The sequence below is a fragment of the Panicum virgatum genome, chromosome 7K (assembly GCF_016808335.1).
Source record: "Panicum virgatum strain AP13 chromosome 7K, P.virgatum_v5, whole genome shotgun sequence".
In the NCBI taxonomy this organism is placed as follows: Eukaryota; Viridiplantae; Streptophyta; class Magnoliopsida; order Poales; family Poaceae; genus Panicum; species Panicum virgatum.
Window position 1 is genome coordinate 30,193,256 of NC_053142.1, and position 18,048 is coordinate 30,211,303.

At 53.3% G+C, this 18,048-nt stretch overlaps 1 protein-coding gene across 1 annotated transcript; it reads left to right on the forward strand.

Annotated features, from left to right (window-relative positions):
• The first annotated feature begins 5,552 nt into the window (after nt 1-5,552).
• On the forward strand, nt 5,553-7,134 carry LOC120640849 (probable BOI-related E3 ubiquitin-protein ligase 2). The gene is made up of 2 exons (XM_039916769.1): nt 5,553-6,132; nt 6,248-7,134. The coding sequence occupies exons 1-2, from the start codon at nt 5,665-5,667 to the stop codon at nt 6,776-6,778; spliced, it is 999 nt and encodes a 332-aa protein (XP_039772703.1). The 5' UTR covers nt 5,553-5,664; the 3' UTR covers nt 6,779-7,134.
• The last annotated feature ends 10,914 nt before the right edge of the window (nt 7,135-18,048 follow it).

Below are 18,048 nucleotides of genomic sequence, written 5' to 3' on the forward strand. Positions count from 1 at the left end.
AGGCGCGGCGGCCGCTGGAGCACGCGGCCATCGAAGCTCGCAGTTCGACCAAGCTCGTGGCCGGGGAGCAGAGACGCGCGGCGGCCGGTGAAGCTCAGAACCGGCGAGCAGGAGGCGCGGCGGCCGCCGGAGCTCGCGGACCACGAGCAGGGGAGCGCGGCGGCCGAGCGCGCGGTCTACAAGCAGGGGGAGCGTGACGGTCGGCGTTCTGGGAGCGCGGCGGCGGCCGCGCGGTCACCTGCAGGCTGGCGGCGCGGGAAAGGGCACGGTAGAGAGGATGGGACCACACGGGAGGGAGGATGGCGAGTGGCAGGGCATAGGCAAAGAATTTTAGCACTTTAGCTGCTCTGTTGGAACAGAATTTTAGCATCCTTTATCTTTTTTTACTTTTTTATGGTGATTTACATAAACGGTTGGAAATGCTCTAAGGCCTTGTTTAGTTTTTTTTTTAAATTTCAAAATTTTACAAGATTCTCTATCATATCGAATTTTTTAACGCATACATTAAGTATTAAATATAGCTAAATAAAATAACTATAGTCTAGACTTATCATATTTCGTGTTACGACTACATGTGGGCAAAAGCCTTGTTTAGCTGGTGAAAAGTTGTTGGTTTTGGTACTGTAGCACATTTCGTGTTATTTGACAAATAATGTCTAATTATAGACTAATTAGGCTTAAAAGATTCATCTCATGCTAATCAGTTAAATTGTGTAAATAATTATTTTTTCAACTGCATTTAATGTTTCATGCATGTGTCCGAACATTTGATGTGACGGGTAATGTAGAAATTTTTTTAGAAACTAAACAGGGTGTTGCATTCACAAATTAAGTTTCCCTCTTCAAAAAAAACACAAGTACATCTGGACTACTTACGTCTAGGGTGCCAAGAAGAAGAACTAGGGTCGCAAGTCACAAGAGGTTTAGGGTTTGAGATTTTCCTGTAACATTCACGAGTTAAAAAAAAGTGATACGCTTTGTCGGCATAAAATAAACGTCCACAGGTATGACATTTGCAACAGGCTAATTAGTTTCAAAATAAATAAATTAATTAGTCGCAAAATGTCATATTTTTGCAGGCAACGCAGTGCCTAACAAACGCAGCATTGTCGTACAAAATCAGGCCCTTGAAGCACAACAGCCCTGATTAGTTCTAAAAAAATTTCTATAGTACCCGTCACATCAAAATTTTTGACACATGTATGGAGCACTAAATGTAGTTGAAAAAAATAACTAATGACAAAGTTTAACAGATTAGCACGAGATGAATCTTTTAAGCCTAATTAGTCCATAATTGAATATTAATTGTCAAATAATAATGAACATGCTACAGTATCAAAATCCAAATATTTTCTCAACTGTTGACTGAAAAGCTTACTCGGGGTAAGGATGCTCGGCAAGAGCAGCTTTCACGTGCTCGTGTAGAAATCAGCCCACTGTGCATTAGTAATTTGGTACCATGTGTCCATGTCGGCACGGAGCCAAAGCCCTTTCAATGGCCCTGGACCACCGCTGTCCGTGCTCGACGTCGAGACGCGCCGCCTGCTCGATGCCATTGCCAGCAGCAGTCGCAACTGCCTCGCCATCGACCTCGCAGCAGCTAGCACCGCGGCACGGCATGGTATTCCGTGGACTGCCCGCGCCTTTACTCCGGCAGGCGCGGTGCCGTCCGATTGGAGAGGGGCGAGTGGGCGACGGAGACTTGAGACGGAGACGGAGAGGGGACCGCGACGCCGCCGCGCGCAGGCGGGCAGGAAAAGGCGACGGCGCGCAGCCCGCCGGGCCACCGGCCGGGCGTCGAGCGATGCGCGCCCGTGCGCCGCCGCGTGGTCCTACTCCTACCACGGGGCCGCCGGTACGGGGGGAACTGCTGCCGGGACGCCGGGGGCCCCCTGGCCGGCGTCGTGCATCGGTGCATGCCTCTGCGCGCGCGCTGCCGAGACCGAGAGCCCTTCTAATGCCGCTGTTCCGTAGCGTGGCCGTCGAGTCCGCAGAGCGGAGCTAGCTAGCTGGTCCTGCTCTGATCCCCATCCCAGAGCGCGTTCCGTGTCACGGCCGCTGCCGCGCGCCACAGCCCACAAGGCCAGCTCGTACGTGCTGGCACTGTGCGCGCACCGGGTCGGACGGAGCAGGGGGGCCATCAATGGGCCCGTGTCAAGGCACTGTGCCCGAACACCTAATCTAGCTTGCACCTTTCCTGTAGCTGAGTCTAGGCGCTCGTACGCGTACGTCCGATCGGCGCCATCGAGCATCGCGGCCCGCCCATGCATGGACGCATGTACGCAACGCACCCATGTGACACCCGCGCCAGCGGACTGTGCACGGGATGGGAGGTCAGCCAGGTCAGGCCGTAGCCTACAGCATGTCAGAATCCGATGGTCGATGGATGCGGCCACGCCCGGCCCGTGCCGCACACAGCGAAGCCGTACGCGCGCCAGTGGCGCGTGTCCCGCGGCGCGCGCATGCACGGCGACGGCATGGGCGCGCGCGCGGCCGGCCCGTCCGTCGACGACGATCGGCCGCCCCGGCTCGGGCTCCATGATGGCGCCCGGCGTCTGATTCGTGCGGGACGGCACTGTTGTCGGGGGCACCGCACTGGCGCCGTGCGCGCATGCATGATCGATCGGTGGGCCGGTGGCGATGGGAGTAAGTACCCGTACGGCCGTACCACGCCTGTCTGCGACCTCGCGCGCACTGTGCCACGGATCCGTGGTCGGGGATTTTACATGTATACAATCATAAATAAAAATGGTCCCGACTTCTATGCCATTAAAAAAGTTTGGTTACACTTTTGTATCATCGTGTTTTTTTTTGACGTCTGTACCATTCCATCAACCATCTGTTAGGAATTAACAGATTTAGAGCTCTGACATATGGGCCTAATCTAGTAAATTCGCCATTTTACCCTCGTGTTAGTACTCCTTCCATCTAAAATAGTACAGACGTTAAAACGAAAAAACACGATGATATTAAGTGTCACCAAACTTCTTAGTAGTATAGACGTCGGGACTATAGTTTATAATGGTATACATGTGAAACCCTCGTCGTCGTGCGCGCTACTGTCCCGATCGGCGGGGCACGCTGTGGCCGGCGGGTGACGACGACGGCGGCACTGTAGCTGCTGGACCCGGCGTCCCACCGGCGCCGCGCCCTTATTAGGGTCGCGATCGCGCTCCGCGTTATGAGCGGGATCGCGACCGGCCCGGCCGGGGACCCCCCCCCCTTGACAGTGTACGAGCACATGGCCGTGGCGGCCGTCGTGCGCGGCGGTAATGGAGATGCCGAGCCGGACAGGGGCCGACGCGGGGCAGGGAGCCAGGGAGGGGTTGGCCGTATATGCGCGTACGCGCCTTTTAGGCGACGCGATGGGGTGCCTGTTGGTTGGGAGCAGTTTTACTTCCCATGTTTGTCCGTGGACCGTGGTCCTGACCCCCCTGATGGGCCGGGAGCGCGCCGAGCGCGCGTGGCGGGGCACGGCCGCCCGGCGGTGGCGGTGGCGCCGCGCGAGCGCAGTAGGCCGGCCATTACTGCCGGTTAGTCAGGGTTGTCACGCGCTTCCCATTTGCGAGGTGTTAATGCGCGCGTGACGACGCTCCCGGGTGCACGGCTCCACCGCCACCCCTCCCCCGATCGTGGCAGGTGGGCGGGTCCGCGGGGACGGTATACGGACGCGTACGTACGCAGGCCCGCGCGCGCGGTTGCCGAGCGCGCAGGAGCAGCGGCATTACCTGCGTGGCCCGTGGTGGTGCGGCTGCCTCCGACCCGTGCGTGTCGCGCCGCGGCGGGTGGTCCAGACGGACCTAGGAGCCCTCGATCCACCCGTGCCGTGCCAAGGCGGACGGACCGGACGGTACGCGCCTTCAAGGGCGCGAGGACAAGCGCGGCGGCGTCCGCACGCGCGCGCGGCGGGGGACGCCGACGGGGTACGGCCACGCCGCTCGTGGTCTTGGGGGTTAAAGAAAAAAATAAATAAACCGTGGTGGTCGCCGCCTTGATAGCCTGGTGGGAGGAGTAGTAAATGGAGGGACAGTGGCCGTAAAAAGGAGGTGGCTACCCGATCCACGCATCCAACTGGGGTCTGTCTCCGTACCACCACGAGCTTTAGGTTAATTACTACTCTTTCCGACTAGGCGTGCCCAGGTGGTGCGGTACCAGCAGCATGCCGAGGGCAGGGAAAGCAAAGCAGATCCGGCCGGGTCTGCAGGGCATCGTGGTCACGCACTTGGCGTTTCGGGAGGCGTATTCAAAACCGACCCGCCCCCGCCAGCCGAGCACCGCGGGTGGTTGCGAGGGGTGCAGGGGCGCCTGCGCCGGCTATCCAGGCACCCTTAATTTGCACACCTCCCCTCCCCTCGTCCGTGCATTCTGGCGTTGAACAGGCACGGCGCCAAGAAAAACGCTCGCATGCTGCCAATGCCCATGTTGGCGTGGACCGTGGATCCGGTACCCTATTAAAAGAGGCTATCCAATAATTTATTAGGTGGACAACAAAGAAGATGAATGTGAGGAGCAAAAATTGAGAGCAGAAAATAGAGTACTGGAACGTTGCCGGGCTCGCTTGTTAAAAAAAATCCGACAGAACTTTAACGGAAAAAACAAATCAAAATCAGGTAATGTATTTCTATACGACCCTTTCATTTAGATATCCTGCTCTATACCAAATCCTCTGGGCGATTTGCGCCGTATAGTTACTGCACGGAAATGACAGAACCGTAGTCGAGGACAAGCAGATACAGGCCTCGTTTGGTTCTTACTGCAAACCTAGCACGCATATTTTTCGAGAATAGAATCTCATGCATAGAGTACTAAATAAAATCTATTAGCGAAATTTTTTTAAGGATGGATATAATTTTTCGCGATGAATCTAATAACGATAATTAATTAATAATTGGCTATAGTGATTTTAATCATACGGTCAAAGGTCTCATTAAATTTTTCGGGTTTTTGGCGGCACAGATATTCTAAAATTAGTTTTGTAAATTGATTTTATTTGAGACCGTATTTAGCGATAAAAATATTCCTATTCATATTAAAAAACAAACCAAATAGGGCGGTGGTGTGTGTTGGGACAGTTGTCAGAGGCAGGTAGGGCACCCTTTGCATGCTGGCCCACGCGAGGCAAAACCACCCACCACCACCAGGCCCCGCACTCTACTCCACGCCTCCCATCACCGTCACGCCACCCCCAGCGAATCCACGCTCGATATCAAAGAGAGAGCGCGAGAGCGAGGGAAAAAAAAAAACACCCGGGGCTGAAGAAAAGGATGCGTAGCGACCGCGGGGATAAATGAAAGTATCGGTTCCAGCGTAAGCGATCGTCATTATTAAAGGCGGGGAAAAAGAGAGGTCGCAGCGGCATCCAATCCGTTCTCCTGCCCTGCCCGCTCGCCTGTGCCCGCCTGGCTCGGCGCTGCCCCCCTCCTCCTCGTCCAGATAACAAAAAACCGGCAGCTTTTGGCCCCTTGCAGGCAGGCGAACCCGCACCGCCCCCCCCCCCCCCCCCCCCCCACAGACCTCGCCGACGCCGTATATATAACGCCTCCCTCCCCGCCCGTTCCCTTTCCACTTCCCACTCCCCTCCCTCCCCACGCCAGTCTCCCTCCTGTGGGTGACCCTGCATCTCTCTCTTCCCGGCCTCGGCTCGCCACCGAGAGGGCGGCGGCGATGGCCGTCCAGGCGCAGCAGCACCTCCTCCTCTCCCACGACGCCTTCGGCCACGCCTTCCGGGCGCTCGACGGCGCCGGCGGCGTGTTCCTGGACGAGCTCGGCATCGCCGGCTGCGCTCCGGCAGCTGCGGCGCCGGGGCCCGCCGGCGACGCCGTGTTCGGCGGTGCGGCCCGCAGCGAGCTCACCTGCAACGGCGGCGGCGAGCACGACGCCGGGCTCCTCCTCCCGAGGAAGCGGGCGCGCGTGGCGGCGGGGCTCGTGGAGTGCGGCGGCCAGCAGGGCGGTCTGGTGCTGCCCCTCGCGCCGCCGCCGCCGCCGCATGTCCAGGCGTTCGCTGGCGACGTGCGGGCCCGGGCCGTCGGGTGCGGCGCGGCGTCCACCAGCGGGAGGGCGGCGGCGTCCAATGGCGTCCTCTCGCATCTCTACCACCAGGGCGTGGAGATCGACACGCTCGTGAGACTCGAGGTACGAACCCCGTTCCTGATCGTCCCATCCCCTCCACGCGATCGATCCGGATTCCGGAGTCGACCTTCGTAGTGGATATGGCGTCTGACTGTCGCTCCCGTGGTTTGCGCTGCAGACTGAGAGGATGCGGGTGGGGCTCCAGGAGAAGCGGCGCCGGCACGCGCGCGCGGTGGTCGCCGCCGTTGGGCGCGCCGCGGCGGGGCGCCTCCGCGCGGCGGAGGCCGAGCTGGACCGCGCCCGCTGCCGCAACGCGGAGCTGGAGGAGCGGGTGCGGCAGCTAGCCGCCGAGGGCCAGGCGTGGCTGGGCGTCGCCCGGAGCCACGAGGCCGTCGCCGCGGGGCTCCGCGCCACGCTGGACCAGCTCCTCCAGCCGCCCGCCTGCGCAGCCGCCCTCGCCGGATCCGGCGCCGCCGACGGCGACGCGGAGGACGCGCAGTCCTGCTGCTTCGAGACCTCCCTGCCCGCCGACGGCACGGCGTCCCGGGGCCCAGCGCCGCCCTGCAGGTCCTGCGGCGGCGGCGACGCGTGCGTGCTGCTGCTCCCGTGCCGGCACCTTTGCCTCTGCCGCGCGTGCGAGCCCGCCGCCGAGGCGTGCCCCGTCTGCGCCGCCACCAAGAACGCCTCCCTCCACGTCTTGCTCTCCTGAGGAGGCCCCCCGCCGGCTTCCACGTTCCCGCGCGGCGCCGTAACGAGCCACGGTGTCGCCAGCACTTCCCGGCACGCGAGTCGCGGGACCCTTGGATGCGGGAAGCTTTTGTTGGAGGATGCGTCATGTGGAAATGCTCCGAGCTGCAGATTAGGCTGTTCTGACCTTGTGTCTGCTAACTTTTGTTTACTGTTGATATGGCCTCTCGCGTTCCTTCTTTTTTAGGTAGGATTGGGTTGTGTTAATGAGGAAATAGACCAAAGTTTCGCTAGACATTGACAGTATTCTCCCTTCTGTGCATGCCTGATCTGGTTTAATGCCTTTCGGAGAATATACTGCGACGCCAAGTTCCTTTACCACTGTGGCCCAAATGACCCTTAACTTTCTTTGTAAACAAAAAAAGATTCTACATCTACTGGTGTCTGGTGGGTGGAAAACGGGAGTGTGGTGTGGTGGGGGTAGAGCCAGGCAGCCCGCGGCCGCGGCGGCGTGATCTGCCGAGCGGCGATCTTGACGAGTCGCGCCGCGCCGCGCGGGCGTGGGCGTGGGCGCATGGCATCGGCCGTACTCACGCCCCGCGTGGGCCGGCACCTCGGTGCGGCCCTCGGGCCACCTGTGTCGCCCACACCGCATAAATGGCGTGCGGGTACGGTGCCGGACAGATCGCTGTCCGTACAAATTTTGACACGCCCGGTGCGTCACGGCAACGCCATCAGCTCCCCCCTTGCCCTTCCCACACGTTGCGCCGCCGCTCACCAGGCACCGCGCCATAAATGGGGCCGTCGGTTTTCACCGCGCCGCCGCAGTGAAATCCTCTATTACAAGTCCATTGGTTGCGGCGTCAAGTATATGCCACCCGGAAACAGTAGCCCGCGGCAGGCTGGAAAAGTAGAGGCCCGCGATCACGTGAGCGCACGTCCGGTCAAAGTCGAACCCCCTCCTCCGTTTACGTCGCGGGAACCCGATGCGGAGAGAGGAGATGGGAGGAAGCTAGCTATGGGGAAGGAACAAGCGCACGGCGGAGGCCAACTGCCAAGGGCCAAGGATGGCGGAGAGAGATGGGAGGAAGCTAGCTATGAGGAGATGGCGAATGCACGCGTCTCCTCATGCCAGGCGGCGCTGGCAGTGGCACGCACCGTCGCGCGGGCCGGCCAGTGGCGATTCCTTTCGTGCGTGCTGCGTGCGCAACTGGCAGGTGCAGCGAGGTGCCGCACGCTATCCCACCGTGGGATAACGTGCGGTGGCAGGCAGGCAGGCAGAAGCAGAACCGGACTTGGTTTGGTTTATAAGGTGAAAAAAAATTCATAAAAAGCCAAATGCATGCATGGAGTACTTCGTTTATTTCCGAAATTTTTTCATAGATAGGTGTAACTTAGACGAATCTAGGGAGTAAGTTCTACTATGATTAGTTACAGTGATGCTATAGTGACCACACCTAATCATCCTCTAATCATGCGGTCAAATGCCTTATCAGCTACAACGCATGCTACAGTACCATACTTGTGGAAATTGTTTTGTAATTAGACTTCATTTAATACCTCTAATTAATAGTCAAATGAGCGAAAAATTTTCATCAAAACTTTTTCACTCCTAACCAAAACACGGTCTTGTTTCGTGTACTTTTACGCAGCGATTACCTCCCGCCTTTGGTCAGTCGATGACGACTCGGCCTCGCGCCTTTTTTCTTTTTTGTCCTGGCAGCATTGGTCTTTTCGGAGGAGACTCACGCTCCACTGGCCGCTGACAGGAGGCGGGGCACTAGGCGTACAATTACAGATAAAAAGCGGTGGAAATTGAGGGCAAAGGGAAAGCCTGAAAAGGGCAAAGCGAGCCGAGCACCTCGAGGACGCGGATCTCCATCCCCCGGGACTCTCCTTCGGCCACCGGGCTCGCTCTGCCTTTGCCCTTTGCTTGCTTCTTTCCCGCCTGCGTCCCTCGCCGGCTCTTCCCCCGTCTCGACGCGCCTCGTGGAGCGTGACATGTCCAAGGCAGCGGGCGCACGACACGACGGGCGGCACGACGGGCGGACCGGTCCGCCTGCCAACCCAGCAGGCCTAGCGCGCCTTTCCTTCCCTTGCGTCTACGGGTGTGCTAGTGCTAGCTCCTGTGCTACCTGCCTCTGGACGACGACACCTCGGTTCTCGCCGTCGCCGGAGACCTTTTCCTCCCTTTTTTTCCCTCTCTATCCATCCACACGTCATTCCTCGTGCACGGCGACGGCCACCGTGTTTGGATGGCTGCTGAAAAAAATTTATAAAACTTTTCGATGTTTTGACCACTAATTAAAAATATTATAGTCTAATTACGAAACTAACTCCACAACTATGGCACGGTAGCAGTACTGTACCTAATAAGACCTCTAACTGTACAGCTGATGGATAATTAGGCTCTGTTACTGTAGCATTACTGTAGACAATTATATTGAAACTTGAAAACGTTTCGCAAATAAATTTTATTTAGTACTCCATACATGCATTGCATTCGTTATTTTGTGAAAAAAAATTCACCATGTCATCCAAACACGGATGAGATGAGATCTCGCGGCAGCGCAGCGGCGTTGCTTTTGTACGCTTCTGCTGATGGCGCCACTGCACTGCCGCCCGAGTACTTTTACGCAGTGCGCGTGTACGTTACTGTCGCCTGTCCTCTCCGTGCAGCCGTGCTTTCGGAGCGCCTTTTGGCCTCGGCTCAGCTTTACCCGGAGGATTCGATAAGATAGACTACTAATGGAGTATACTCTACTCAATTAGTGGTCCCATTAATCTTCTTCTTCGTGCCAAAAGCGTCAGGCTAATGGGATCTCTACGTTCGTGCATTAGCATCGGTACTTTGCCCTGCGAGTGTGAGCCAACAACACTTCGTACGGTCGATTTTTTTTTTAAAGACATGTCGAGTAGTTTTGTATATGCGCGCTTTCGCCGCTTTCTATACGGCCACTTTTCTTGGCTGCACGGGAATGGCACGTGACCGTCGATTCCTCCCGTCTATCTCGAGATGAGATTCCGCTAGCGGAGCTTTGTTTTGTGCAGGATCGGAGCAAATCTGCAGCAGATTTGCTCAGAGGCAACCAGCCTTGCAACGTGATACAGGATACTGTACTGCCTGCCGACCTGCTGAGGTTAACAATCTTTTATGTAGAAAAACTGCAAGTAAAATAATGTTGATTTTTTTCTTCGACAAATAAAATAATGTTGATTTGACAAAAGAAAGTGTGTACTAGTGTTAGTACTTCACAGGAAGGAGAAACTACTTAAGAGTGAAATGGAAACTTGATACTACTATATTTTAGGGGTAATGAAAATTATCTAGTGGACTCTAAAGGGTTGCTCTCTGGAAGTCGGACATTGTTGTACACCGAGACTAAATAAAAGCATACTAGCAGAACCAACTAGGTAAGTTTAGAATAAAGATCAGGGGCTGCTGGTGCTTTCTTAGATCGGAGGCTTAGATTAGGGTCCGAGGACCTAAAAAATGAATGGAGTAGCGTAGTGTTAGGAACGGCCGTGGATGTTGCGCAATTATACGCCACCTTTTGCTTTCACATTTGGCTTCCCTGGTCCCCCCTCGCCGATGGCAACGCCGCTAGCTAGTGGCCAGCGGTCTTTTGAAAACATGAACAATCTTCGTAGAATAATGCAATCAAATACTATGTTGATTTGACAAAAGATGGGTGGTACTAGCACTTGGCTAGCAAGGAGAAACAATTCAGAATTGAGAAAGGGATACTATCAGGAGTAGATAAAGGAATCCGAAGCGTGCTTTAAAGGGCCGCAGCTGGGAAGTTAAGAACAAGATCACAGAGGCTTTTGTTAGGGTTTGAGAACCTAGAGAGATGGCCGCCGATGGAGTGTTGAAGAATGGATGTGCGTGTTGCGCAATTATACGTGGTGGACTACGCTTTTATCGTTTTGGCATTTGGCCTAGGTGGTGTGGTGCCCCCCCAGCACAGCAGCCACCGGCGGCAACGCGCCATCGCCGGGCTAGTGGCCAGCACCTGCTATCTCTATCTGGCCCGGACCGGATCCCCGCAATGCAGTGTGCAGCGCCTGGGCAAAGGAGAAAAAGGCCGACTAGTATTCGAGTGCCCCGAGCGTGGGCCTCACGCCGGGACTGGATTCTTAAATGGGCCGTTGATGAGTACTAGTACTGGGTGGCGTCGTGGGCCCCCCACGTAAAGACAGAGAGAGGAGCGCGGTCCGAATCAGCGTCCACACTCGTCAACGGTCGGTGCGCAGGCATATCCGTGACTGCTCCTCTTCCTCAGTTCTTCTCGCTGAAAAAGAGAGAGAAAGAAAGAAGAGAAGAAAAAAGGAATAAGAATCCGTGGCTAGCTGCTCGCTCTGGTGCTTTGCTTTCGCCGCTCTGGTGCTTTGCTTTCGCGGCTCTCCTGCCTCTCTGGTCCCTCTCTCGCTCCCATGACAAAGGCCGTTGCTCCATGGTCATTGTCTCGCGACCTTTTTCGCGCAGGCCAGAAGCAAAGCTATGCTATGTTCCTTCCGATCCTGCACTGCACCTGCACGTATCGATCTTTCCACAAAAGAGGGTCAGCTCTCGGTGTGTCGACCGATGCGTGCTCGTTCCTATGCAAGCTCGATGCGAAATTTTTTTGTCGAGATGATGTATATAGATGATGTATATATCTCGGCCTGCCCCTTTTTCCACGATATGCTGCTGCTTCCTTGCAAACTGGATGCTTGGCTTGGGGCGCCATGCGTTACAAGTTACATCGATATGGATGAACCTTGCATTGGGATGCCCGGCAGCGATCCGATCTGATCCGATCCTCGGCGAACGGAATCGGCCGTAGCCACCGAGCATCACTTTGCGTTGTGCTTTACCTCCTGTTTAGGCATATAGTTAGTATATAAAACATGATCGAGCGAGATGATTATTATTCTAGTACGATCTAAGGGTAGTGTAACGTCCCTAAACTAATTAAAGATTAAACATGTCATCATAAGCATCTTCAAACATTAACCATGATTAGATTGTACTTAGGAGTGATAAAACTTTGGGGCTAAGCTCTTTAAAATTTATAAGGGTAGACGGTCTCTCCCAATAGGGCGGACCGTTCTTAGTTCAACAACACAGCCCACTCTAGTCAACGACGACCAAGTCAAGCCTTGCCACGTTAACACCTTGGACAGTCCGCGCCCCACCCGCAGACGGTCCGCCAGTGCACCTCCATGCGTGTCCAACGCGCAGAAACATAGCGCCACGTACCCCCTCGCGGCCCCACGCGTCAGCCCGAGCATCTCTTCCACCAGAGCACCCTCCTGCTCTCTATCACTCTCTCTCCCTCCCTCCCTCCTCAATCACTCAAACTCCACTCTCTCTCTACCAAAGCCATGGAGGAGCTCCACCATCCTCTCCTCCACCATTGAAGCCCTCACCTCGCCAGAGCATCGCCGGAGGACGCCAGAGATCGACGCCGACGAGCTTCACCACCTCTACTTCTTTTCTTCCTTGGAGCTAGGAGCTTCTCCAAGCTTCTCCCTCCATCTCCTTTCTCTTCCTCAAGCTTCAAGCAAGGAGGACGAGCTCGAGCTTCATCAAGCTCTCTACCCCATCTTGAAGTCCTTACCGGTGTTCCACTCATCGCCGGTAAGCTCATCCCCTCCCCGATCTATCCTCGTTGCCCTAGGTTTGAAAGCCATGAAGCCTTTCTAGAGCACTTTCACCATTGTTGATCTAGAGCTTTGAGACCTTAATGCATGTGTGTTTTACCTACCAAAATAGACTTCCTACACTCCTAGGAACTTTTAGAAACAAACCACATCCCAAACCGTGGCCGGAATCGCCGGTGGCGAACTCGCCGGTGAGCCTCGGCCGGGGTGCGGACGGTCTCCCCATCATGGGCGGACAGTCCGCTAGTCACCCGACCCGACCCATAGTGTCTCTGGACACTTTTTGGCCTTCCAAAATTTTGTGAGGCGGACGGTCTCCCCCCTTGGGGCGGACGGTATGCTGGTCATTTTTCAGCACTACTCAGAAACACACAGAAAACCATATTTTTGGCCCAAAAATGGTCTGCGGTTGGTTGGCGGACGGTCCACCAAATGGTCCGTCGTTTAGAGCCGGACAGTCCGCTTCTTCCAAGATGGACGGTCCACATTTAGTTGTTCTTTACCCTTACACTTAGCTATGATTAATCCACATATGTACTACATGTCTAGCCTCTTTTACCATAGTTTTGCAATGTTAGATCATACCTCCTCATATCATTTGCATATCATAACCATTATTCATGGCATGTTTATTTATCAACCATCATTGCACTCGTGTAGAGACAGTGACACCGGAGCAAGTGGAGGGTGAGCCGGAGATCGTTGGAGATGACACTCCTGTTGAGACTCAAGGCAGGCACCTATGCATCTTTTACCCACTATATGTATTCTTGTTTGAATTAGAACATAATTGATGCATTACCAACCTTACTTAGGACATTACCTTATAGATGAGTATGCTTGTTAGGTGTCACGAATTACATGTTTAGCTATGCTTAGCTTCGATAGAAGACGAGAGGTGGCAAGAGTACCACCACTCACGAGCTATAGGATGTTTGATTAATTTTACATGATTAGACAAGAATGGATAAAAGTTGAGCAAACATGAAAGATGATTCGGACTTGGGCAAGTATGGTAGGGCCATGTTGGGATGGAGCTCACATGGTTAGAGTTGTTTGAGTTGATTAAGAACCGGTCGTTATCGCCGTGATACTTGAGCACTTTTCCGTACAAACCACATACTTTATAATGTGACGGTAAACCAACTAGCATGAGTCACACCTTGCCTTGATCGGATTCGGTGCGAGTCGTGATAGAGTGTGACCAGCGGTTCTTGTGCATTTGTCCTTCCTGACCGTTCGCTCATAGCCGGTTGTGTTTGTGTGAAAGGTTGAGGCTTGAATCAACACTTATTCTTCGCCGTGGGTATGGTCGTCGTTGGTCTTGTTCTCGTGTGGAAAAAGTTGTACACTCCTGCAGGGTATTTAATCTATTGCAATAGCCGCGCTCTCGGTCATTGAGCACGTTCTTGTACTTGGACTTTAACATAGTGTTACCGAGAAAGTTCATGGAAGATTGAGATTATGATTCATGATCACTTTACTTATGCAATTGTATTGATGTATGTTGTAGAGATCATAGATGCTATGTCTTTTGCTTATTATAACTTGATCAAAATAGATGCTTTTATGCAAAATTAATTACCATGACCTATCCTTGCTACTAATCAAATGCATTTTCTTTGAGGTCGGGCTAGTATATACGCATATTGAATAAGCTCTGTGAGTACCCTTTGTACTCATGGTGTTATCGTTAAAGTTGTTGTAGGTGAGGTACAGTCGGAGGTCGTTTTTGGATACTTCTACCCCGCGGACGGAGGTGCGGGTGAGGAGTAGATAGCCGGTGGCTATTGAAAGGGCACTATCGGCATATAGTGTTAACTTTCTTATTTTATACTATGTATGAAGTGATGCGACGGAGAACTTTCCGCTGGAAAACTCTGAAACTTGATGTCCTTGTATTTAAACCTCTTTTATGTAATCTAAACTCTATGTACGGTTGTATTTGCGTGATGATCACATGTTGTGCGAATGAAGTGTGTTTAAATCCTGGGCGGTGCTCATGATACATTCTAAGGACTATTGGGGTTGGCCCTTTTTAATCTAGTTGATCAATAGACAACAACTTAATTAAATGGGATCAATTTGGACTGGTTCCTCTAGCACCGGCCGCTGTAATGACCCGGCTCGGGATAACAGCTAAGATCTACTCTACACGTTGAGTAGAACACACCTACTAATTAATTCTCTTGCGCTTTCGTCTTTACTTCGCGCAAAAAGATTGATCTAGAATTAATACGCTTCCCGGGACCGGCTATTTAAGCTGGTCTATCTCTCCATCGGATACCAGTATGGGACTAAACTAGAAATATTGTGCCGAGCTACAGTACTCCCGCGGTGTTACAGTAGCACACTGCTGCAGTACCGCGAATTCCGTCCGGCCCAACCCAATATGGCCTGTGGGCTGATCTATTACACTATCTGACCGTGCACGATTATTCGTCTAGTCTCTTCAATTAATTATTGCTTGGATTTGGATGTGTAGATGCTGTCGGGAAACGGATCGCGTGTGTTGTGGTGATGAGGACTCGAGAGGCCAGAATGAAAAGATGGAAACGCGCGCGAGAGAAGTCCAGGTTCGGTGCCATAACAAGAATAATCCATGGCCGAATTCGATCTGTCGACGGGACTGGATGGGACCGAATAGTTATCCGGACGGAATAACCTTGTCGTCGCGCGCGGCCGGGATGACGGCGACGGCCGGCCGGCCAGCCGGCGGCATTCTGCTTGCCGCGTTTCGACATGTTCGCATAACTTGCCAAACTTGGAAGTTAGTTGTACGCGTACAATCAGTCGGAATCGTCTGTGTGCATCGTCTTGGATTCCCATGGAAATTTCCAAGCAACTTAATTTCATGTGATGAGCCCAGTTACCGCATGCCTCAGCTAGCCTGGCCTTGTTTAGTTCCCAAGATATTTCCAGTAAATTCGAACGTTTGACCACTAATTAGAAATATTAAATGTGGATAACTGACAAAATCCATTCCACAATCTCCGGATAAAATTGAGAGACCAATCTTTTAAACTTAATTAGACTATAATTAGACAATGTTGTGCTACAGAAAATAACATCTAATGACGGATTAATTAGGTTTAATAGATTCGTCTCGTGATTTTATGTCCATCCATATAATTAGTTTTATAATTAGATTATGTTTAGTCCTTCTAATGTTTAGTTGAAAATTGCTACAGTAAATTTGGTCTAAAATTTTTTATGATCGGGCGCTTGACACGCGTCGCGTACGAACGAAAAGCAACGACGCCGCCGTCGCCATCTATCATCCGTCCTAAGCGCCCACTTTAGACCGGTAGCTAGCTAGCTAGCTAGCTGCCTAGCTAGCATTATCTTATATATCGTCCGTGGAAGAACTCATGAAGCATTATCTTATATATCGTCCGCTAGGATCGACGGATGGATATGCATGCATGCATGGTGATATGATGCCCCTGGTCCAAACCTGACGAGTGACGACACTAGTGGTGGCGATCGAGCACGATCGAATCAGCCTAGCGGCAGCTAGCTGCAGCCCGGCCGGGGCGGCCCGGCGATAGTGGAGGCCCTGATTATGTGCCCGCGCGCGTAGATAGGTGGCCTGTTATTCCACCAGATCCATCGATCGATCGATCCATCCATCCATCTCTCGGAAAAGATAAATAAAGCTAAGGAGGGGGGCAGATAATAAAGCTAGCTAGGGCGTCTCCAACCGGTGATGTGATCGTTATTTAGGTCTAGGAGGCGGGCGATGACCGAAGAGAACACGGGCTGCTAGCCAAAGTGGAAAAAGAGCAAGCACTCACTCATACACCAGCTGGTGGAGGTGGAGCACCACATGCTCTCCGAGCTCTCACTGGAACGAACAAACAAATCTTGTTCGGGCCAAAAGCTGCTGCTAAAAGTGCCATGTGAATATGTAAGGGGTGTGTGTGTGTGTTGTGTGAGAGAGACGTTGTGGCGATCGATGATGGAGTGAGAGTGTGAGACCCACTTACATAGTTGCATCGCTTCTTTTTTTCTGAGCTTGTGCGAGCATGACCCACACTCAATGCTAGAAAGGATGGCATGCACTGTGTGTCTATAGCATCCTTTTTTTTTAAAAAAAAAGAAGCCATGTGTACAGCATGCGTGGCTCCGGCCCCTAGCTTAGCTAGCACACGTACTGCTTGATGCTGGCCTGGCCGGCGAAAGATGATGATCGATCGAGAGACGCACCCATCGCTCGATCGACGATCGTGCGTGACCAGTCACCACCGCACCCACCCAACGCACACCTCCCCTCTCTGCTCATCCATGATCTATCTCTCGCTCGATCGCTTCAGATCGATCGATACCGGTGGCGGTGGTTACATTTCTCGGAATCTTTTTATCCAATCTGCTGCTGTACTGTCTCAATCTAGATACGGGGCCGGTGCTAGAGCGAGGTAAAGATAGCCAATGATGTCTGGCGGACCGACTGGTCGGGTCGCCCTTGGGTTGGCCGGCTTTTGCCACAACGACATTGGTGGTGCTGGAGCTCATGCGACATGCGTGGATGCCCAGCCCGGCCCCTTTCTTTGTTTGGAGATCGATCGCAGCACAGGGAAGGGACTCGATTCCTTTTGCTCCTTTTATCTCTTTGCTGTGCGTGATGGAGTCTCGCGTGGAGCCTGGCCGCGTGCTGGTGAAGCTAGGCTCTGCTGACTGCTGAGTGCTGCCCACAAGTGGCGCAGCAGCATGCAGGGTCCCAAATTCCAAAAGCGTTTGCTGCAGGTGCGTGCACCTCATCACCCGGCCGGGCCCGTGGATGGATGGCGTTGCTGCTGGAGTCTGGAGACCACTCGAGCGGCCCATGACAAGGCGCCATCCATCGATCGGTGTGGGTGGGTAAGTGCTGGTGATGATCCATCCATCCATCATGACAGCGTGATCGAGCCAGCTCCCGGGCGGGGACAGATGCGAAGGGGAGTGAAGTGTGCGTGCACGCGTGCCGCCATGGTTGGTCTGGATCGCCATCACCCTTCTGCCTGACGCACTGTCGCTGACTTGCTGGATTGCCCCCACTGCTATCATTTATCTGTTTTGTTCCTAGTTGCACGATCATAAAGTTACGAAGCTGTGCCCATCCGATCCATGCAATCCAGTGCATGCATTTGTTTTTTTTTTCAGAAAAAGCACCAAACTTTCTTCTGGAAATGCAAAATCAGTGGCGTGTCACTTTTCCTAGGAGTATTTTTTATTTCTTTTGTTTCTGACAAAAAGACTCCACTGGGCGTCTTATACCTGATTTGCATTAAACAAACCGAAATGACCCTGTCGGAAAAAGTTTTGCAATAAAATGTACTCCAATTTCTTCTTCGCTGAAACCATAGCTACTCGGTTGTTCCCTCTGCTAGTGGAAGAGAGGAGTGTTTTCAGATTGCGACACACAACTGGCGTGCCCGTTCACTGACTCCACACGCTTTCTTCGCTGACCGATCCGTCACGTGCAGTATGGGCTAAATTAGGCCCGACCGGCGCTTTACATTTTACATTGGGGGCCTTGCACGTGCAGCCGGGTTTGAACTTTGACGAGACGCGCTTGGTTTGGCCCATCCACGAATCTAAACTATGGGCCAGATGATGGGCACCATCTTCCAACCCATCTTCCCCAATCCTTTTGACCTTTTC